The sequence below is a fragment of the Leptopilina heterotoma genome, unplaced genomic scaffold (genome assembly GCF_015476425.1).
Source record: "Leptopilina heterotoma isolate Lh14 unplaced genomic scaffold, ASM1547642v1 Lhet_87, whole genome shotgun sequence".
Taxonomy (NCBI): Eukaryota; Metazoa; Arthropoda; class Insecta; order Hymenoptera; family Figitidae; genus Leptopilina; species Leptopilina heterotoma.
In genome coordinates this window covers 345,634-367,074 of record NW_025111190.1, presented here as the reverse complement: position 1 = coordinate 367,074, position 21,441 = coordinate 345,634, and the positions used below count along the sequence as shown (strand labels likewise).

At 26.1% G+C, this 21,441-nt stretch overlaps 1 protein-coding gene across 7 annotated transcripts in view; it reads left to right on the top strand.

Moving 5' to 3' along the window:
* The window catches only part of LOC122511548 (protein Gawky), a 94,420-nt gene that overhangs the window by 35,355 nt on the left and 37,624 nt on the right, over window positions 1–21,441 (top strand). For all 7 annotated transcript variants that reach the window (XM_043626869.1, XM_043626875.1, XM_043626874.1 and 4 more), the window contains exons 2-7: window positions 846–895; window positions 3,167–3,279; window positions 3,523–3,700; window positions 6,614–9,156; window positions 15,166–15,481; window positions 19,638–20,168. In XM_043626869.1, the coding sequence (XP_043482804.1) occupies window positions 3,211–3,279; window positions 3,523–3,700; window positions 6,614–9,156; window positions 15,166–15,481; window positions 19,638–20,168 (3,637 nt within the window). In that variant the 5' untranslated portion in view covers window positions 846–895; window positions 3,167–3,210. The remainder of the gene's footprint in view (window positions 1–845; window positions 896–3,166; window positions 3,280–3,522; window positions 3,701–6,613; window positions 9,157–15,165; window positions 15,482–19,637; window positions 20,169–21,441) is intronic.

The window sequence follows — 21,441 nt, the reverse complement described above, 5'->3', positions numbered from 1 at the left end:
TCAATTCTTTTTTGTCATTGTATCTATTTTGAAATTGAATTTTCAATCGTGAATATTGCATTTCTTTTTTCTTGAATCTTTAGTTTCCAATTTGTAGAAAGTTAGAGTCGTATATTTATTTTGGATGCAAATAAATTGACAGTTTTATGTGGATCTAAGGAAACCTTGTAATTCTATAAATCTTGTTTGTTTTGTAGGATTTAAAAAAGAAAAAAATGGTAACAGTAAAGAAGGGGTGGAAGTTAGTATTATTGAATTAAATGGAAAATTTCTGCTAATACAAATTGACGTTGGAATGGTATTTAAAAATATTTTTTTTTCCTTTTGCAATGCCAAAAACTAAATGAAGATTTATATTTTTGTTGTCTCCTACTTCGACATTCTCTGTCATCCACTATTTATAGTTACGTAAATATTAAAGTACAACGAACGAGAGTTAAAAAAAAATTCTTCTTTCTTTCTTTGCTGATTTAAAAAATTTTTAATATGCTGAAAAAGTATAAAAGGAGATGTTGATGATAATAATGTGCAAAAGAAAAAAAAACCTGCACACTAAATATGGAATATCGGCGAATGTTAATGACTTAATATGGCTGGACTTCCTTGAATCACTTTATTGTTGCCTTCATTTAAATAACAATGTAACTTTGAGTAGCTTAAATTACCCCCTTTACATCGTCATATGAATTATTAGAATTAACAACAAGTTTTGTCGTGAAATTCCTTCATTTACACGTAATTGAATTATTGTCACGGAAGCGATTTTTGATTAGATTATGTAGTTTTTTCTGAATTCCATTTGAAATTTTTTATTGTGGAATTAAAATTTATTTTTTTCATTGCAGATCTCTACTGGCATGGAGCTAGGAGCGCACTGATAGTGATAGTCTACGAGGTAAATATACTTCTTTAATTTGAGACACTTTTCTTAGTCTTCTTCGAAACATAACGAATTTAAAAAAAGAAAATATTTTTATTTAAAATAATAATGCTGTCAAAGTTCTGAAAAAGAATTTTTTTAAAAATTTATTTATAATGTTTCAATTCGAAATGTATAATTTCTTATCAATTTTTGTGTTGTATTTTTTGAAAATATTTAAACATTGTAACTTCGTTTACAGAGTGGCCACATGTCAGTAAATGTTAGGAAAAAAATTTGTTGTCAGGGAAATTTAGAAGATTGAGATTTTTTTCGACTTATTTTCAAAAATTACGACTTTTTAAAATTTTGTTCAAAATATTGCAATAATTTTTAGTATAAAATGCAACTTATTTCGATATTTATACATATGTAGTGTAAAAAATAACTATAGACAAATCTTCAAAAATTATTTTTTAATAATTTTTCTAATTAAATTGTTAAAATTTACAATTAAAAGAGCTTCAATATTTGAAATTTTGTAAAATTTAATTGAAAATAATTGATTTTTTTCAAAGTGTTTTGTAGAAATTTTTGAAAATCAACTTTTGAAGAATTTTAATTGCAAATTTAAAAAATCATTGATTTCTCAAAAATTGTAATGAAAAATCTTCAAGTGTAAATTTAAAAATGATAATTAATGAAAATTAACTACTAAAAATTCTATTAAAATATTTTTGAAAAAAATAATTCTTAGAATTTTTGCATTCTATTTTTTTTAAAATTCAATTATTTTCAATATTTTCAAATACAAATTTCCAAAAATTCAAATACGTACAAAAAATAATGACATTAAAATTTTTTACAATTATTTTTAACATATTAACAACATAACAATCATGTTCAAAATTTTAAATCAAAATTCTTCAAAAAATTAGTTTTTTTTTAAATTATAAAAAAAATCTTTTAAGAAATTCAATTGTTTTCGAAAAATTACATTACAATATTTAAAAAAAAACTTTTTCTTTTAATTTTTTTATCTTAATTTTTTCAGATTCAATTAACTTCGAACAAAGTAATTTAAAATTTTTTTAAATTTACTTTTTTAGATTTATTAAAATTTTAGAAAAATCACGTTTATATTAATAATTAAAATTCTTCAAATATTCAATTATTTTTTTAATAGAATTTACCAAATTTCAATTGTTTGGAAATTTTTCAATTGTATATAATTGGAAACTACTTTTTAAAAAATTAATTTTAAGAATTTCTTTATTATAAATTTTTGAAAATTAATTAATAACTTTAAAAAAAACATGGTCAGTTACAATTATTATAAAAAATTGAATTTTTGTATTTAAGTAATAAAAAATTTTCTTGAAAAATCTGTAAACGTAAATTTTAAAATGAAAATTAATGAAAATTATCTTCTAATTTTTTAAAATTTAGTATTTTTATTATTTTCAATTACATATTTCTGAAAATTCAAATACATACAAAAAATAATAACATTTTAGAATTATTTTCAACATTTTGGAGAAAAAAATCATATTCAAAATATTTCGTTCAAATTCAACAAAAAAATTAATTAGTTTTTTTTTTGAATAATACAAAAAATCTTTGAAGAAATTCAATTGTTTTCGAAAAATTACATTAAAATATTTTTAAAAATTACTTAATTCTTAGAATTTTTTTTATCATTATCATAAGATTTAATTATCTTCGAATAAAGCAAATAAAAATTCACCTTTTTTAGGCTTATTAAAATTTCGGAGAAATTATGGTCACATTTATAATTAAAATTCTTCAAATAATTGATTATTTTTTGAAAATATTATACCTTTTAGCTTAAGAAAAAAACATGGACAGTTACAATTATTATATTGAATTTTCGTATTAGAATAATATTTAATTCACGAAGAACTTTCGGAAAATTATTTATAAAATAATTGATTTAGAGACGAAGTTTTTTTGAAAATTATAGAAAATAATGAAAATAATTGAATTCAGGAAGGGTTATAATTATAATTTTTCGAAATTATTAAATTTTATAAATTTTACTCATTTTCCGGAAACTTTCATATTTTCCTGTGTAAAGAATTTTCTCAAAAGAAATAATTTTAATGTCAGTAAAATGTCAAGGAAATTGATGAACTGACACTTGTAACCACCCTATGGTTTTATAGCGTTCTAAACTTTAGAAAAAAAAATTTTTTTCAATTGTTTGCAGACTTAATTAAAATTTACAAAATTGACTAGAAATATTGTGTAAAGAAAATAAAATTAATTTCGTTTTTTCTTTAACAGATCTTGGTTTCTATGCATTGCCTGCCAAAGAAGAACTGAGCCCAATGTTTCCACACAATTCTAGTTCACATGAGATTTCTACCGAAACAAATGCCTTCGTACAAAATTCCAAGGTAAACAAGACTATTCTTATTATTCTTTGATAAAACTTTATGTACTAAATAATCTACAGTCCGATTCACTTGTTGATATATAAATTATTGTTTTCTGGCCATATTATGCAACTAGAGACAATTATTTGTACCTTTATGAATTATTTGCTACTTTTACGATATTTGTTTAATTTTGTAAAGAAGTTTTTCTTTTTAAAATATATGAAGTGGAGTATTTAGTATTTTGTAAACAATATTTTTTAGGGAGATGTAGTAGTATTAGAGGGAAGCAGTCTGAGTGGGGTGGGGGAGGGGAACGGACCAGAGCACGCTAGGTACTGTGATATCAAATCCATAAACAGCAGCATGATGGCAGCACCTACCAGCCACCCCGAAGCTACCGCCGCCAATGACTTCTTAACCGTCCTGTCGAGCCATTCTGGTGAGTTTTTTTTCATTTTTTTTTTTCTACTACAACCTTAATTTCCATTCTATATTCTACTCTAATTTCAAGGTCGTTAATGGCCAGCTAAAGTGACTCTAGAATTAAAGCAAATTGAGATGACCTAATTAAATACAGAAGCTGAAGAGAATTACAAGTTCAGCTTCTCTGTCTGTGGAAAAAAGTAGTTTGTTTATGCACTTTAAAGTCGAAATTTTGATTTCTATTTTGTATTGAGCTTGACAATTTTTTAGTTCCCTGCCTATTTAAAATTATTTTTATTAAACATTTATTTATTATTTTAAGTTGTCTGAAGTTTCTGAAATTAGCGTCGACACTGGGCGAATGGAAATTGAAATTAGCGACATTTTTGTGTCTAAGAACTTCCAAATAACAATTTTCGGCGGTTAGTGTCGACATTAAAATCGTCCATTTTGATTTTGTAGAAACAATGCGAATTTCCTATGTACACTCTAAATCTGAATCTGTGAAAATTTCACTCATTTCAATTCAGTGGACGAGTTTTCTTTGATGAATCAGTGGAATTAAAGAAAACTGGTTCACTGAATTTAAATCAGTGAAATTTTAATTGATTCAAATTTAGAATGTAGGCAGAGAGTTAATTTTCCTTTTTCTTGGTCTTCTTATTTTGCTTTTGTAGATGTAAACAAAGAGTAGATTTTTATAGAAATGTTGATGAAATTTAAACCCCTGGCTTGTTTAAAATTTATAATTTGAATGCTTGTCCGAAGGGTTACCTACGGAACACTTGGTCGAGAATTAGTTACTTACAGTTACTGCACTTTTTTTAAATGTTAGGTTTCGCAATAAGAAGAAATATTTTTGCGCAGTGCAGCAAATTTTGTTAGTCGACAGTTTTTTTTTCCTGTCCCCTTAATTTGTAAATTAGCTGCTTGTGAGTCAGCGAATTTTCATGTACGGTATTCCTGTACGTAACACTTAAAGTAGACCTGTAATAAAAAAGCAATGACCGAATACCATAAGGAAACGATTTTCGTGTTTATAATTTAGATTACAGTTGAAAAAGCAGAGAATTTCCGTTTCTAAACTGAAACATCTGAACTTTAGACCAGCTTAAGTTTAAGTGTTAACATATTTTAATTAGCGTCGACATTAAGCGTCAAATAACGCCTTTTCAAAACAGAAAAGAAACAAAACTTAATTTTTTTGAAGACTTAGATTGCTAACATTAACGTCGAAGCTCAGCGTCGAAAAACGTTTTTTTTTTCGCAAAAATGAAAAGAATAAAATAATTATTTTCAAAAAATGTTTTTAAAAAATGCGGGGTTATCAGGGAAAAGTCAGGAAATTTTATTACAAGTACTGGAAAAAAGTTAAATTTTGAATTTTGGTCTAAAACCTTTGAAAATATTAAAAAAGAATTAATTCTTCTTAAATTTATTTTTGTTTGCCTTCTAAACTTCGAAATCACAAAAAAAACGTAAATTTTTTTATTTATGACAATATTTAAACTTTACAGAATATGAAATTGGATTTATTTAAAATAATTCAACTCCTAAAAAAACTATTGTAAAATTATTACTAATAAATTATTTAATGAATAATTATTCATAATATCAAAGAAAATTGAATTCTATAAGAGTTGCATTTTAAATTTTCACAAATTATTGAATTTAAAAAAGTTTCAAATTGAAATTTTAGAAAATTTAAATTTGTAATGAATTTAATTAGAAATTTTGTTGAAATTACCTAATCTTTTAAAAAATTTTAATTTGAGTTGTTTTGAAATTAGTTGATTTTCCTAATATATATTTAATTATTAAAAATAATTTATTTATAAAGAAAATTTTCTAAAAATTATTAAAAATAATTGATTTAGAGAAAAATGTTCTAAAAATTATTAAAAACAATTGATTTAGAGAAGAATTTTCTAAAGATTATTAAAAATAATTGAATTAGAGAAAAATTATCTAAAAATTGATAAAAACAATTGATTCAGAGAAGAATTTTAGTCAAAAGTTTTAAAAAAGAATTTTATTTTGAAAAGGTTTCAAATTAAAATCTTTGAAAATCTGTATTTTTAATACTTTTGGTTAACAATTCTGTAGAACAAATTTTTTTGAAATATTTCAATTCAAATTCATTTGAAATTAATTGAATTTTTTATTTTTTAATATATATTTAAAAATTTTCGAATTTTCGAATAATTGAAATATCATAAAATAAAATTGTAGAGAAATAAATTTCAAAATTAATTTAGAAGAACTTTCTTTATTCTTTGAATAATTGAATTTTCAAAGAACTTTGTCAAAAATTATTAAATATAAGTGACTTTAGAGAAGAATTTTATTTAAAAATTCTAGAAAATTGAATCGAAAAGATAAAAATAATTACAGTAGTAATTACAGTAGTAATTTTACAAATATAGAAATCTGCAATTGAGAAATAAAAATATTAGGATATCTTTTTGAGTATCTGGTAATTTTTAGAGTGAAGTAGAATATTTTTTAGGGTCAGAGAAAAATTTGTGTGGCAACCCTGAAGTGATTTGAACTTATATTTTACTACCGAAGTGAAATTAGTGACATTTTCATTTCTAAAAACCCTAAAAAATAGTTTCTGATGCTGAGTGTCGACGCTAACTTCGACTTTGTATCTAAGTACCTTGGAAAATAATTTAGTTTTTTAGGTGGATAAAAGAAGTAAAAGTAGTGACATTTTTTTCTCTAAAATCCCCGAGGTTAACTGCAGGGATTTTTTATTTTTATGTACAAGGATCGCCGTGATATCTTTTGTTTTTTTTAGTGAAATGGTATTCGGAGATTTATTAGAAGTAGGACAAAGAGTTTGGAGATTAGACTATATTAGAGTATTTTACTGGATTAGGAGTTATTGAAAAAAGTTGATTTTGTTTTTGTTTTGAAATTGCAGGTGAGTTCAGCTCAGCCAGCATCGGCGAGGCCCGCCAGTCAGTGGCGCCAGCAACCACAAAAAACCCAACAAATCACCTTCTAACCTATGATAATAATAATAAAGTAAATAACCACAACAACAATGCAGAACATAATCATCACAGAAAGCAAAACACACTGAGCTTGCTTGGTCAGCTGGGCAGCTCTGCCGATAACTCTAAGTCTACTTGTAAGCCGTTAAGTGATAATAAGGATAGCTTTAGAGATCTAAGCATTAGGGTACTAAAGATAAGTCTATATCTAAATGTTAGGAGGGGTGATGCGCGCTATCCCGCTGGGGTACCTAGCCTAGTTAGGATACCCAAGTCTGATTACCCCCAGCGGCTGCCGCATCTCGCTGACTCTGTCGACAATTACTCCTTACTAGGGTCCCGCCTTTGCACAGGCGACAACAATAACCTTAAGGCTAATCTTAGTTTCGTAAGTAATAATAACTCCAAGTCTGTGATATTGCTCAGCTCAACCAGTTACGGTGATTATTATCTTCTTCTCGACAAGAACAACAAAAACAACAAGAGCCTTGCCGAAGATTCTTACTTTATTGACGTCTTGGAAAGCACGAAATCACTAAACGGTAACCGCTCTCTGATTAGCGATCTCGCGCACATCCGACGATGCAGTCAACCAACAACAACAACAACAACAACAAGAAACACGGCAAAAAGTGTCTTTGAATTGCAATATTGTTCGAATGAAAGCACTACTCTCGAGACAAGATTGTTCCCCGCTTACGCTCAGAATTTCGCGGCGCATTCCGCCAGTTCTTCCATTACGCTTATCGTTTCCAAAAACGAAATCACCGACCACGCTCTGCAATCTTTCCTAGAGAGTCTCACACGAGTCCGAGAATCATCTACTTCTCCACTAGGGCACGTCACCGTGACCGAGCTGACGCAACGCATATGTGTTCCATTATTGATAGAATCTAAGCGTTATGATAACGACGTTGGTAATAATTATTGTAATAATAATGATGATGATGATGATGATAACAATAGCGTTAGGTGTATCGGTGAAGAAATGAATATTAGAAACAATAATCCAGATGTTATCCAAGACATTGTTAACGTCGCTGTGTGCTACAAGACTAGTTGTAAAATGACTACTAATGTTAGGACATTAGGGTCTCAAAATGATGGTATTAGCTGTACCGAAGCAACAATGTTTACTGTTGGTGCTCTTTCATTTCAGGATAACGATAAGTCTAACAAGCCTCTAAACGCTAGCTTTAAGAATGATAAGTATCAAGTGTCTACTAAGGTTGGTCATGAATCTAACTCTAATGTTAAGTCTGTATCTAAGTCTAGCGATAAGTCTGATATGTCTCGTACCATTCGGCACGACAAATACAATGACAAAGAGGAAAATTTACTGTCGGCCGTCAACATTCCTACATTGACTACCTGCGAGCCTACGATGACGCTTAATTGCCAATCAGCCACCGTCACATCCCAAACAATTGCTGTTTCTGTACCTGTTTCTCAAAATGAGAATTGCTCGAACGATGACGATGACGATGACGATGAAAAAATTTTGACAAATGTTGACAATGATGATAATAACAATATTGATACTAGATCGATATCAAAAATCGACAATGACAATTTGATTTCAAGAAACGAATCAAAAATGGACCTTTTATCACACGCACCCAATTCTCTTATCAAATCACATGACAAATCGAATAACGAATCATCTCAATTGATCAACTATATTCGCACCCTCATTCCAGCATATCAAAAAGCTTACCAAAACGACAAAAACAACTGTGAAATTGAACGTCAACGACTGAATGTTGCCTTGAATACTCTATTTAGCCGACCGTTGCGTAAATGTAACGAAATTCTTAAACCAATTATCGATTATAAACGACGATGGGGAATTCCCGTGATTTGCCGCTTAATTGGCGGCGGTGAGAGTTCATTGAATACGAGTGGAACTGCTAATTGGGGAACATCTCAAGCAACAACGCCGAATAATAACAATGCAACGCAATCGGGTTGGGGTGGAACGCCCGGCAATCCACCGGGCAACAGTGGACCGCCAAATAATTGGGGTGGAAACAATGTGAATCGACCTCAATCGATTACTGGCAATCCAAATCAAAATAATCAAGGCCCACCTGGCAATCAGAACAATCAGGGAAATGTTAATAAAACGAACAATGCAAATCCACCGCAAAACTCACAAACTGGACCGCCGACATCGCAATCGAACAACACGGTTCAAGGTGGTAATCAGAACAACGCCTCGTGGCCGCAAGGGAAACCGAATAATCCTGTTGGACCGGGACCGAATCAAACAACGCAGAACAACAACAGTAATAATGTGCCACAACAACAATCGTCCACGCCCAATGCCAATAATAATCAAATTAGTAATTCTAATCAAGGACCGGTTGCTGCCACCACGCCAACAACCACCAATCCATCGACCAAGCAACAATTGGAACAACTCAACACCATGAGGGAGGCACTATTCAGTCAGGATGGCTGGGGCTGTGTGAGTATTCAATTTTACACAATTTTTATCACATTTACACTCTTGCTTTCATTTAGTTGAAAATAATTCACCTAGACTGAAAACAAAATTTATTTTATTCAAATAACCGATTACTTGAAATATTATCAGGAAATTCAGAGAAAAGTCAAGGAAATTAAATTGCTCAGGAAAATCAGGGAAAGGTCAGGGAATTTTACAAAAAGTACTGGAAAGAGTATTAAATTTTTAAATTGATGAAAAATCTTACTTTTTGGTGTCCAGCAATCTTCGAAAATATTTTTAAAAAAATTTTTTTAACATTTAGAATTAGCTTTCAAAAATTTCGATAAATCAGAATCCTGAAAAATTATTGTTTTCTAAAGTTATTGAGCTTATTCTTGAAATATAATTTTACTTAAATATTTCAAAATTAATTGAATTTTAAAAAAGTTGTGTTTACAATTCTCATAAATGTAGATGAACTTCAAATGGTTTTAATTTGAAATTTTGAATGAATTAATTAAATAATAAAAATTTCACACAAAATTCTATTATTTACAAATTTTTTATAAATTTCTCTTAATTCAATTATTTTCGTAAATAATCAAATTTTTTACAGAGATTCAATTATTTTCATAAATAATAAAATTCTTTATAGGTTTTCAATTATTTTCAAAAATGATAAAACTTATCGCAGAATTTCAATTATTTTTAATACAATTAATTAATACAATTAAATAATTGAATTTAATACAATTCAAATTCAATTATTTTAAAAAGCTTTCCTATAATTCATTTATTATAATTCAAGTATTACTGTCAATACATTTTTAATTAAATTTCTTGAAAAAATTAAATTATTTTCAAAATTTTAATGAAATTCTTTTTAACAATTCAATTTTTTTTCAAAATAATTTTATTAAAATTCTTCGTAGAAATTTAATAAATTTCAATAATTTATCAAAATTCAATTATTTTCAATATCTATTTGAATAAAATTTCACAAAAGAATTGAATTATTTAAAAATAAATATTATTAAAATTCATCTCAAGAATTAAATTATTTCTAAAAGTAATAAAATTCTTCGCAGAAATTGTACACAAACGTTTCAAAAAATTCTCGTAAAAATTTCAATTATCTTTATAAATAATAAAAAATTTCTCTAAAAATGAATTATTTTCCAAAATTTTAATTAAAGTCTTGGCAAAATTTTAATTATTTTCAAAAACTTTTCTCAATTCAATCAAATTTTTTACAGAGATTCAATAATTTTCAATACAATTTTAATCTAATTTCTCGAAAAATGAAATTATTCTTAAAAATTTTATTCAAATTCGTCAAAAGAATTTTAATTACCTATTTAAAAATTTGTTGATAAAATTCTTTGGGAGAGTTCTATTTTGAGAAACATTCAATTCTTCAATAAATTATTTATTTTTGTATTTCAATAATTTAATTCTCGTAGAATTTTCTAATTAAAATTGATTTAAATATGAATTTCAGTTAATTTTTTAGATAATAATTGAATATTAAAGTCTCTAAATTTTAATTACATATTAAAATTGTTTTCTAATTTGAGTTAGTGACTGACTTTTTGCTTTTGAATTAGCAGTTTTTACTAATAAATAGTCGTTTTTACTAATTTAATAGTAGAATTTACTAATTCAAAAGCAAAAAGTCTAATTCCAATTCTTAAAAATTGTATTAAAATTCTTCTAAAGAATTCAATTATTTTCGAAGATTTTAATAGAATTCTTTATAAGAATTCAATTTAATTTTAATTATAATTTTAGACATTAACTAAATATTAGAAGCGTTATTTTTATGAATTTTTAAAAACAATTAAATTTCAAAAGATTTTTTATCCAGGATATGGATAAGGTTAAATTGTATAATTTTTCGTTTGAAAAGAAATTAATTTTCTTTTAATCTCGTTATGAACTAAAGTAAATTTTAAAAGAGTTGCTCCCACAATTATTTATAAATAATTAAATTTGAGAAAATTTTAATTAAAATTTTTAATTTTTGTGAAAAAATAATAAAAACAATTGAATTTTTTTTATATAAATGAAATAAATTGTATTTGGACTAATAATGTCAGTAGTTTAAATTAATTAAAAGTTAATTAGATTATATTAAGATAGGGTAGGGTGGGGCATTACTATTCGCGGGGCGTAACTATTCTTTGTCCTGGAGAGAAAACTATTCATCCGATTAAAGTTTTTTTTACACTGTATACACGGAGAGAAAAAAAAGTAAGCGGCTCTACCTGTCGGTAGAGCGGTTGCGTTAAATGCGAAACAGCCGTTCAACTTGAGGTTAAGCACGCTGCTTACTCTCGAGGGGAGAACGGTTCTCCTTTTTGGGAAAAGCGGGTACACTTTTTGGAAAGTAAGCGGCTCTATTTGTGTGGAGAAGAGAACCGATACTCCCCAAAAAGTATAACCGTTCGACGTTTGCGGCGCAACTGCTGCGCTTTATAAAGGGAAAACAGCGCTCTCTTGCCAAATCAAACGGCTCACTTTTTTTTCTCTCCGTGTACTTGTCATGTGAAATGAACATTGTACGCCACATTTGAGCTTCTGGCGCCATCTATCATTGGAGTTAGGTACCCAAATGTGATTTTGATATACTCGCTTACTTGTTTTCACTCATTTAGTCTGCCATTGTAAATAGTGATAAACGGTCGGAAAAATTATCGGAAAAATTATTTCTAAAGTCAAATTTAGTGCTGAACACGAATATCATAATGGATTTTTGATATTCTATTGTTCAAAAATTTTACAAGTGTTTTTTCAAAAAATGGGCGGATGGGGCGTAACTATTCTTCCACTGATGACAGCAAAAACTACAAAACAGTGTATTTTTTTGTGTGTGCTTGTTTCTAGGTTAGAATTGTAAGAAATTGGAAGAAAAAAACCAGAAAAAATCCTCCAATTAACAAATTAATTTATATATTTTTTTAGTATTATATCATTAATAGCTGCAAGAATAGTTACGCCCCTCGTTTTTTTCGACATCAAAAAAATTTTTTTTTCGTAAAATCGCTGTAGTTCGGAACAGAATCGAGTTACAGCAAAATGATACATGGCAAAATTGTAGCTAAGAAGTCAAGCTTTCAAACGGTTCTACTCATTTTTTTATTTTTTTTTATATACATTTTATAGACTCAAAAATCCAAACAAGAATAGTAATGCCCCACCCTACCCTATATATTAAAAATTAATTGAAACAATTTAATTGACTTGAATAAAAATTATTTGATGGAAATAAATATTTACTCGATAATAGACAAATGATCGTTTATTTCAATCAAATAAATTATTATTATTTCAATGTTAAGTTTTTAAACTAATTGTCAGTTAAATTTAAATACATTTAAATCAGAATAAAATAACTGAAATTTCAGTTAACTAATTCTGCAGTGAAAGAAAATATTTATCAAATTTTATAAAAGTATTTCACAAGTTTGGAACAATGTTATAAAAAGTGAAATTTTAGTAAAAATACTTTTATAAATTGTATAATTTTTTCAAATTACTAGTCAAATTTGATTGTTTCATCATTTATTTATTTAATTACTTATTTTAAATTTTACTAACAATTAGATATTTTTGCCTAATTCAAATTTAAAGAACAAACAATCTAAAAGTAAAACAGAAGATTTTTTTAATGAAAAAGATTCCATGTCCCAGTTCTATTCAGTTTAATTTAAATGATAATTTTGTAAAAAAAAAATCGTTTTCCTAAATCTCTTCAGGTAGACTAGTAATTTCATTCTGCTGCGACAAAAATAAACATTTTTAAAAAAGGAATTAAATAAGTAATACAAGAAATCTTAAAAAAAAACGAACAAAAACTGGGACAAGGTTTCTACAATACTTGGAAAATCTCAAATATCTGAAGTTCTCGTGGAATTTTATTTTGATTTATAAAATCATGTAAATCCCTTTGGAATTTTTATTTAATACATTTATGGAAATTTATTTTTATTTTATTTGACTTTGTGAAAAATTTTTATTTCACTTTGTGAAAACTTTTATTCAACTTGGGATTTGAATAGAATTTTCATATTTTCTTTGAACAATATTCTTAATTAATTTGCAATATAAACGAAATTTTCATTTAATGCAATATATCTTTTGATACGATTTTCCCTTGAAAGTATTTCCACGAGAAGAATTGAATTTTCGTTCGTGTGTCACTGTGATCAATAAAGCTATGTCTTTTTTAAATTACGCTATAAAATTAATCATATTTCGAACATTTTACATGCTTCTCTTAAAAGAAATTGATCAATTTTTAAATTAATACTAAAATATTTCTCAATGAATGTTTGTTCCAATAAAACGTGTATGGATAACAATTGAAAATGTTGTAATTTTGATTTTTCATTTGCTAGAATTTCCTTTTAGATTAACTTTTATTTTTCAAAGTGTTCTATTGATTTTGAAATAATTCCAAGTTTTAATTGAAAATTTTTTTAAGGAATTATTACATCAATTTTTGTTTAACAAAATAGAAATAAGAAATCTTAAATTTCTCTGGAAGTACACTCAAATCTCGCTATAACGACCTTCTCTATAACGAGCGCTCTCTATAACGAGAAAAATTTTCTTCCTATTACCCCCACTATTTATAAACAAATGCACATTCTGTTGATTTAAATTTGGTTAAAATCAATTTTATTTATATCATAATGAGCATAAAAAGTCACTTCTTTTTTTAAATTAAATCAATGAGTCGAAAATCTTCAAAATTTTAGCTTATATAAATTTTCTGTATGTTGAAGTTCAAATTAAACTAGGTTATGTTTGTAATTTTGACATTACGTAAATTGTAAACACAAAAAAAATGAATGAAGAATCTTAAAAGTGGGGATTTTTCATTTCTCCTCTTGCGCTCGTAATAGAGGGAGACTTGACTCCCGAACTTCTCGTTATAGCGAGATTCGAGTGTAATAAGAAAATTCTGAATTTAGAATTATAATTAAATTGTAATTTAATTCTTAAAAAACAATCATAAAATTATTACTTAACAATTCCAATGAATAATTTAATGTTCGTAGATTTGCGTTTACAATTTTTATAAATAATTGAATTTCAAAAAGTTTCAAATTAAAGTTTTAGAAAATTTTAAATGAGAACTCTGAAAAAGTTAGTTTTTTGAACAATTTTCATTCAAATTTTTGTTAAATTACTTGAATTTTTTAAAATAAATATTTAATTGAAAAATTTTTGAATAATTGTAATTTCATGAAATTGAATTGTAAACAAGTGAATTTCAGAAATATTTTAGAATAACTTTTTTTCCTTGAATAATTGAATTTTTAAAGAACTTTCTCAAAGATTATTTCAAATAATTTATTTAGAGAAGAATTTTAGTTAAAAATTCGAGAAATTAATTGAATTGGAGCCTTGAAGATAATTTCGAAGAAGTTATAGCAACAATTTTTAAATATAGATTATCGAATTTCAGAATTTTAAAAAATTTTAATTTCTATTGAAAAATAATAATAATAATAATAATAATAATAATAATGATTACATATTTGTCTAAAAACAAATTTTTTATGTTGCGTATAAGATACTCAGAAATAAATGTTTACAAACATTTTTTTATGTGTCAAATAATTTTTGGAGTTAATCAGAATATTTTTTAGAGGGAAAAAATCAAAATTCTGTCCGGAAATCACGTGAAAACAAAATCAAATTTTTATGGCAATCCTGATTTTGTTCATAAATTTATAGCATGTTGAGACATGGGAATATATTTTTACATAAATATTCGCTTGTTAAATAATTATCCATGCAAGAAAAAAATTCAAGAACTCTGAACCATTAGACGGTTTGATTTATAAAACCGTTTTTACTGATATGTGTTCTACAATTGTATTTAGAAAAGGCAAAGTAAATTTTTTTTACAGTCTTTAAAAATTTTGTTTGAATTTAAATAAACACAAGACAATTATTTTTGAATGGTTTAGAGAATTGTTTTTCATTTGTCTTCTTTTTGTTATTGAAAACCAGCAACATGTGAATCAAGACACAAATTGGGATGTGCCAACATCCCCTGAGCCAAGTTTAACCAAAGATGGCGTGCCAATGTGGAAACCAGCAGTGAATAACGGTACTGATTTATGGGAAGTAAATTTGCGCAATGGTGGACAACCACCCCCTCAACCTCAAGCTAAAACTCCATGGGGTCATACACCATCGACAAATATTGGTGGCACATGGGGCGAGGATGACGAAGCTGCCGATTCATCAAATATGTGGACTGGAGCACCTGCACCTAGTCAACCAAATACTCCACAGTGGCCGGGTGCTACCGGTAATCAAACCGGTAGGTGGAGTGGTGGTGGTGGAGGAGGAGCAGGAGGAGGAGGTATGCTATGTGAAGGCTGGAGGTGCCACTTGTTTAACAGGAATGTTTGTCTAAAAAATTCACTCTATTTTTCTCTTAAATCTAAATATTTACACGTTTTTATATTTCTCTTTAGTCGTGCTTACATAAATGTCAATATTTACAGTTTTTTTTATTATTTTCTTTTGGTGAATTCCACATCAACTCAACACAGATATTTTCATGACCTAATGGGATTCGCTTAATATTCTGTTTATACACTCCTTAGGTGATGGAAAATAAACCCCTCCAAATGTTTTATGAAAAATACTGAAAAATATTGATGGCGGAAATACAAGACTTTGAATTTTTTTTTGGCAATATTTGTTTAAAAAATCTGTAACTTCTGTTCTAATAATCCGATTTAAATTTTCAATGTCGGAAATTGTACAGGAAATGACATATTTTATAATAAATATTATTAGAATTAAGAAAAATAAAAATCGCTATTACAGGGATCGAACTAGGTCCGTAAAAGTCAGTTTTTTTGAAAAATGATCCATAAAGTCCGTAATTTGATAGAAGAAGGACGAAAAGTTCGTAAATTATACGATATAATTTGGATAATTTTAGAGAAATTACAAATGATTCCAGAAATTCAATTATTTTCATAAGTAATACAATTCTTCGCAGAAATTCAATTGCGTTCTAAATTTTTTAAAAATTCTCGTCAAAATTTGAATTATCTTTGTAAATAATAAAATTCTTCTTCAAAATTCAATTATTTTTCAAATTTGAATAAAATTCTTTGAAAAATTTCAATTATTTTCAAAAGTTTTCTCAAATTCAATGATTTTCAATATCTACTATTTTAATAAAATTTTCCAAAAGAATTTCATTATTTAAAAAAATATGAATAAAATTGTACGCCAACATTCAATTATTTTCATAAATAATAAAAAATTTTACAGGAATTCAATTATTTACAAATTTTTTTATAAATTTTTTCGCAATCATTCAATTATTTTCATGCATAATAACATTTTTACAGGGATTTAATTATTTCCGTAAATAATAAAATTCTCTTAGGAATTCTTACTAATAATAAAACTCATCGCAGAATTCCAATTATTTTTCATACAATTTTAATTGAATACCTTGAAAGAAGTCATTATTTTCATGCAAGTTTTAATAAAATTCGACAAAAGAATTCAATTATTTAAAAAATTGTTGATAAAATTATGAAAAAGAATTCAATTTTAAGAAACATTCAATTATTCAATAAATTATTTACTTTTGTATATAAATAATGAAATTCTCGTGGAATTTTCTAATAAAAAGTGATTTAAAAATGAATTTCAGTTGAAATTTTAGATCATAATTAAATATTTTTAAATATTAAGAATATTTTTTTTTCTAATATCTAATAATTTTTATTATAAAATATGACATTTCCTGTACAATTTCCGATATTGAAAATTTAAATCAGATTATTAGAACAGAAGTTACTGATTTTTTAAACAAATAGTACCAAAAAATTCAAAGTCTTGTATTTCCGCCATTTTTTATTTTTTTCAAAAATCATTTGGAGGGATTTTTTTTCATCAACTAAGGAGTGTGCAAACAGAATATTAAGCGAATCCCATTAGGTCATGAAAATATCTGTGTTGAGTTCATGTGAAATTTACCAATTGTCTTTTAATGATCAATTTGAATATTTTGCTTTCGACAGTGATTTTTTTTTTGTAATTATTAATTTTTAATGGAAAGATTGATTTATATTGTACAGTATAAAAATAGTGTTTGGAATGCTCAACTGCAGTTTTATCCTGCATTAAACTACTTTCCTTATTTATATTCCTGTGTGTTGAAATAATAAAAAGAAGAAACTCCGGCTTTCACGTAGCTTTATAATTTTAACAGGCTTCGGTTTTTATTACTTTTTGAACTTTTACAAATTATTTTCAAAAAAATGCTACTTTTCCTCTGAAGACTGACACTTTTTTCCTATTTGAAGAATTTTAATTGCAAATTTTGAAAAGAATTGAATTTTCAAAATCAATTGCTTAATATTTCAAAATGAAAAATATTCAAAAATATATACAAATAAAAATTTGAAAATTGAACATTAATGAAAATTAGCTTTAAAAAATTTTTTAAAAAGGTAACTTTCAGTATTTTTCTATCGTAATTTCTTTAAATTCAATATTGTCAATTATATAATATTCTGAAAATTCAAAAATTTACAAAAAGTAATATTACATTAATATTTTAAACAATCTACTTTTTTAGAATTATTCAAATTTCGAATGAAATAATCCATTTTTAAAATTTTTAATTAAAACTCTTCAAAAAATGGATTTGTTTTTTAAATTTGTACAGAAATTCTTCTATTTTCGGAAAATTAAATTAGAATATTTTTAGCAACCGATTTTTTAGAATTTTCTTATCAGAATTTTATTGAATTCTCAATAAAAAAAATGAAAATTGGAATTTTTTTTTAAATTTACTTTCTTGGATTTATCATTAAAAATTCGGGAATAAATAAAGTATTTTCTTATTTTTAGTTGAAATTCTTGGTTATTTTTCAATATTTGCCAAAAATTCCTTTTAAAAATGTGAAAATATTTTTTAGAGAATTTTTGGTTATTTTTGGAAAATATTAAATTATTATATTTTTATAAAATTATTATATGATATTATCACTCGGTTGTTATAAATATTTAATAAACATTGAATTTAACGATCATTCCGAGTCATTCCGAGTTATATTTTTAATTGGAATAATTGAAACACTTTGCTATTTTTCTAAAATTTGCTAAAAATAATCAAAAATTCACTAAAAGGATATTTTCATATTTTTTAAAGGAATTTTTTAATTTGGTTATTTTATTTTAAATATTTGCCAGAAAATGTATTACTTTTTTTTGGGGGAAAAATCATGTACTTTCAAATTTTTAATTAAAATTTTTAAAAATTTGGTTATTTTTTAATATTTGCCAAAAATTCTTTTCAAAAATATGCTAATATTTTTTAGGGAATTTTTAGTTATTTTCAAAAAATATTATCATATTTTAAATTGGAATTCTTGAAAAACTTGGTTATTTTTTTTTAACATTTTTTGTCAGAAATAACCAAAAATTAACTAAAAAATATTTTCGTATTTTTTAAAGGAATTTTTGGCAAATATTCAAAAATATCCAAGAAAATAAATTTTTAAATATTGCAATTTTATTAAATTTAAATTAAATTTTTTAATTATATATAACTAAAAAATCTACGATCTTTCAAATTAAAAATACTTTTAAAATTTTAATTTAAAGAATTTTGATTATAATTTTTTATATCTTAATTATTTTCAATATTCTCGGTTCCATGTCAATAATTCAACTCAGTAACTTAAAAAAAAACAGGAAGAGTTACTTACACAATTATAATATAAAGATTGAATTTTTTGCATTGAATTAATTGAATTATTAAAAAACTTTCGGAAAATGATTTAAAAAAAGTTGGCTTGGAGAAGAAATTTAGTTAAAAATTCTAGAAAATAATTAAATTTTGGTTACAATATTGTAATATTTAAAATAATAAATTTTTATAATGCTTGAAATTGAAAGTTTTTTAATTTTAATTTTAAAATTAAATATCAAGTATTAAAATCTTAATTTATTCAAATTATTTAATTAAACTATTGTTTATTAAAATCAAATTAACTATATTTAACAAAACTTAATAATGTTTTGAATAATTAAATTTAGAAATCATTGAAAGATGAGATGAATAAAAAATTATATTTTTCTGACTACACTGAATAAAGTAAGCGACTTGTTCTTCTCTTTTTTTATTTTTAATCTACTAAAGCGACCTTTTTTTACGCCTTAAAATCGATCCGAGGCCTGTTTTAACTCTTTGGGGGGTACTTACTTTTATGCTAAACGATTTGATTTTGCATTTTATTACGAGTATAATTTTGCTTTAATAAAACTGTGCTCGTGTCGTTTTTTTCATGTTGTGTTTTAATTGTCGAAATCTAAAATGATTTATTCTAGATTTCTAGTACTATGACTCTAATTTCTTAAATGTGAAATCAAATTGTCGGCAAATTAAAAAAATTGTACAATTATTAATGTGATGGGAATTTTGATTTTCTGAACAGGTGGATCCAATTGGGGCGATCCAAGAATTGATCCACGTGATCCACGAGATATTCGATCGGTGGATCCACGTGAAATGCGTGATCCACGCGATCATCGTATGTCTCTTGATCCAAGGGAGCATATACGTGTTATTGATCCAATGGCGCGTGATCCAAGAATGGCCGATATGCGTGGCGATCCACGTGGTATTTCAGGACGTCTTAATGGAGCTGGAACTGACACAATGTGGGGACAACCACCAGGACCACCGCATCATCAAATGGGCCATCAGCATCCGTCCGGTCCACCAACAAAAATGATTAATCCGTCGAGCATGAATCAATGGTCTGGTCCACCACAAAAGGAAATGATGCCCGGTGGCAAGCCATCCGGATGGGAGGAGCCATCGCCACCAACTCAACGACGAAGCGTACAGAATTACGATGATGGAACTAGTCTCTGGGGTAATCCAGGACCTAATCAACGCACCATGCCGGGAACCAAAGTTTCTCATTGGAAGGATTTGCCAGTTCCGAATATTGCACGTGGAGGTGTGTTTACGTTTTTTCATTTTTAATAGGGGCAAAAGCAGGGTTGCCACAGGTCAGGGAAAACTCAGGGAAATTAGAATTGGTCAGGGATTTTTATTAAAAGCACTGAAAAAATTCAATTTTTAGAATTTATAAAAAAATTCTGAATTTTAGTGTCTTATTTGTTTGTCTTATAAACTATGAAATTACTACTAATTCTAATAAAAAAAACCTTCAAATTTTTATATTTCTGACAATAATTTCTTTTTAAATAACTCAGGGTGGCCGCAAGTCTGCAGGGAAAAGTCAGGGAATTTTGATCGAAAGAAACCACAAATTAAAAAACTTTGATACATAAATGTAAATTCAGTTTGTTTCTTTAGATGTTTTTATAATATAGCTCATGAATGGTTCCGTCATATTTTTCATAAGTTTGAACGTTCTTACGAATATAATAAGATTTTGTCAACAAACAATTTTTAATTATCTTATTTTTTCCTTTATAAATAAAATTGTTACTTAAAAAGCATTATAAACATTTCGATCAGCAATGTAGAATATTAAATAATTCAAAAATTTGTTAGTCAGAGAAAATAAAAAATTAGTCAGGCAAAAGTCAGGGAATTTTTAAAATAAAATTTTGCGGCCACCCTGTAACTTAATTCTTGAAGAACTATCACAAAATTATTACTTAGAAATTATTTAATGAATAATTTTTCTAAAATATTTAAAAACTATTTGAATTTTTAAAGTGTTGCGTTTACAATCTTCATAAATAGATGAACTTCAAAGGTTTCAATTTAAAATTTTAGGAAATATCAATTTTTAATGAATTTAAATAGAAATTTTAAGAACAACTGATTACAGAAATTCAATTATTTTTAAAAGTGATAAACTTCTTCGCAGAAATTCAAAAAATTTCAAATGTTCAAAAATTTAAAAAAAATTCCCGTCAAAATTTCAATTATCGTTATGAATAAAAAAATTCTTTTCCGAAATTCAATTATTTTCGAAAATTTTAATGAAATTCATGGAAAAATTTCAATTATTCTTAAAAATTCAATTATTTAAAAAAAAATTGAAAAAAATTCTTCACAAGAAATTAATTATTTTCATAAATAATAATACTTTTCACCTGAAATAAATTATTTTCACAAATAAAATTCTTCACAGGAATTCAATTCTTTAAAAATATTTTTAATAAAATTTGTTGCAAAAATCCAATTATTTTCATAAATAGCAAAACTTATCGCAGAATTTAATTTATTTTTTATACAAATTTAAATAAAATGAT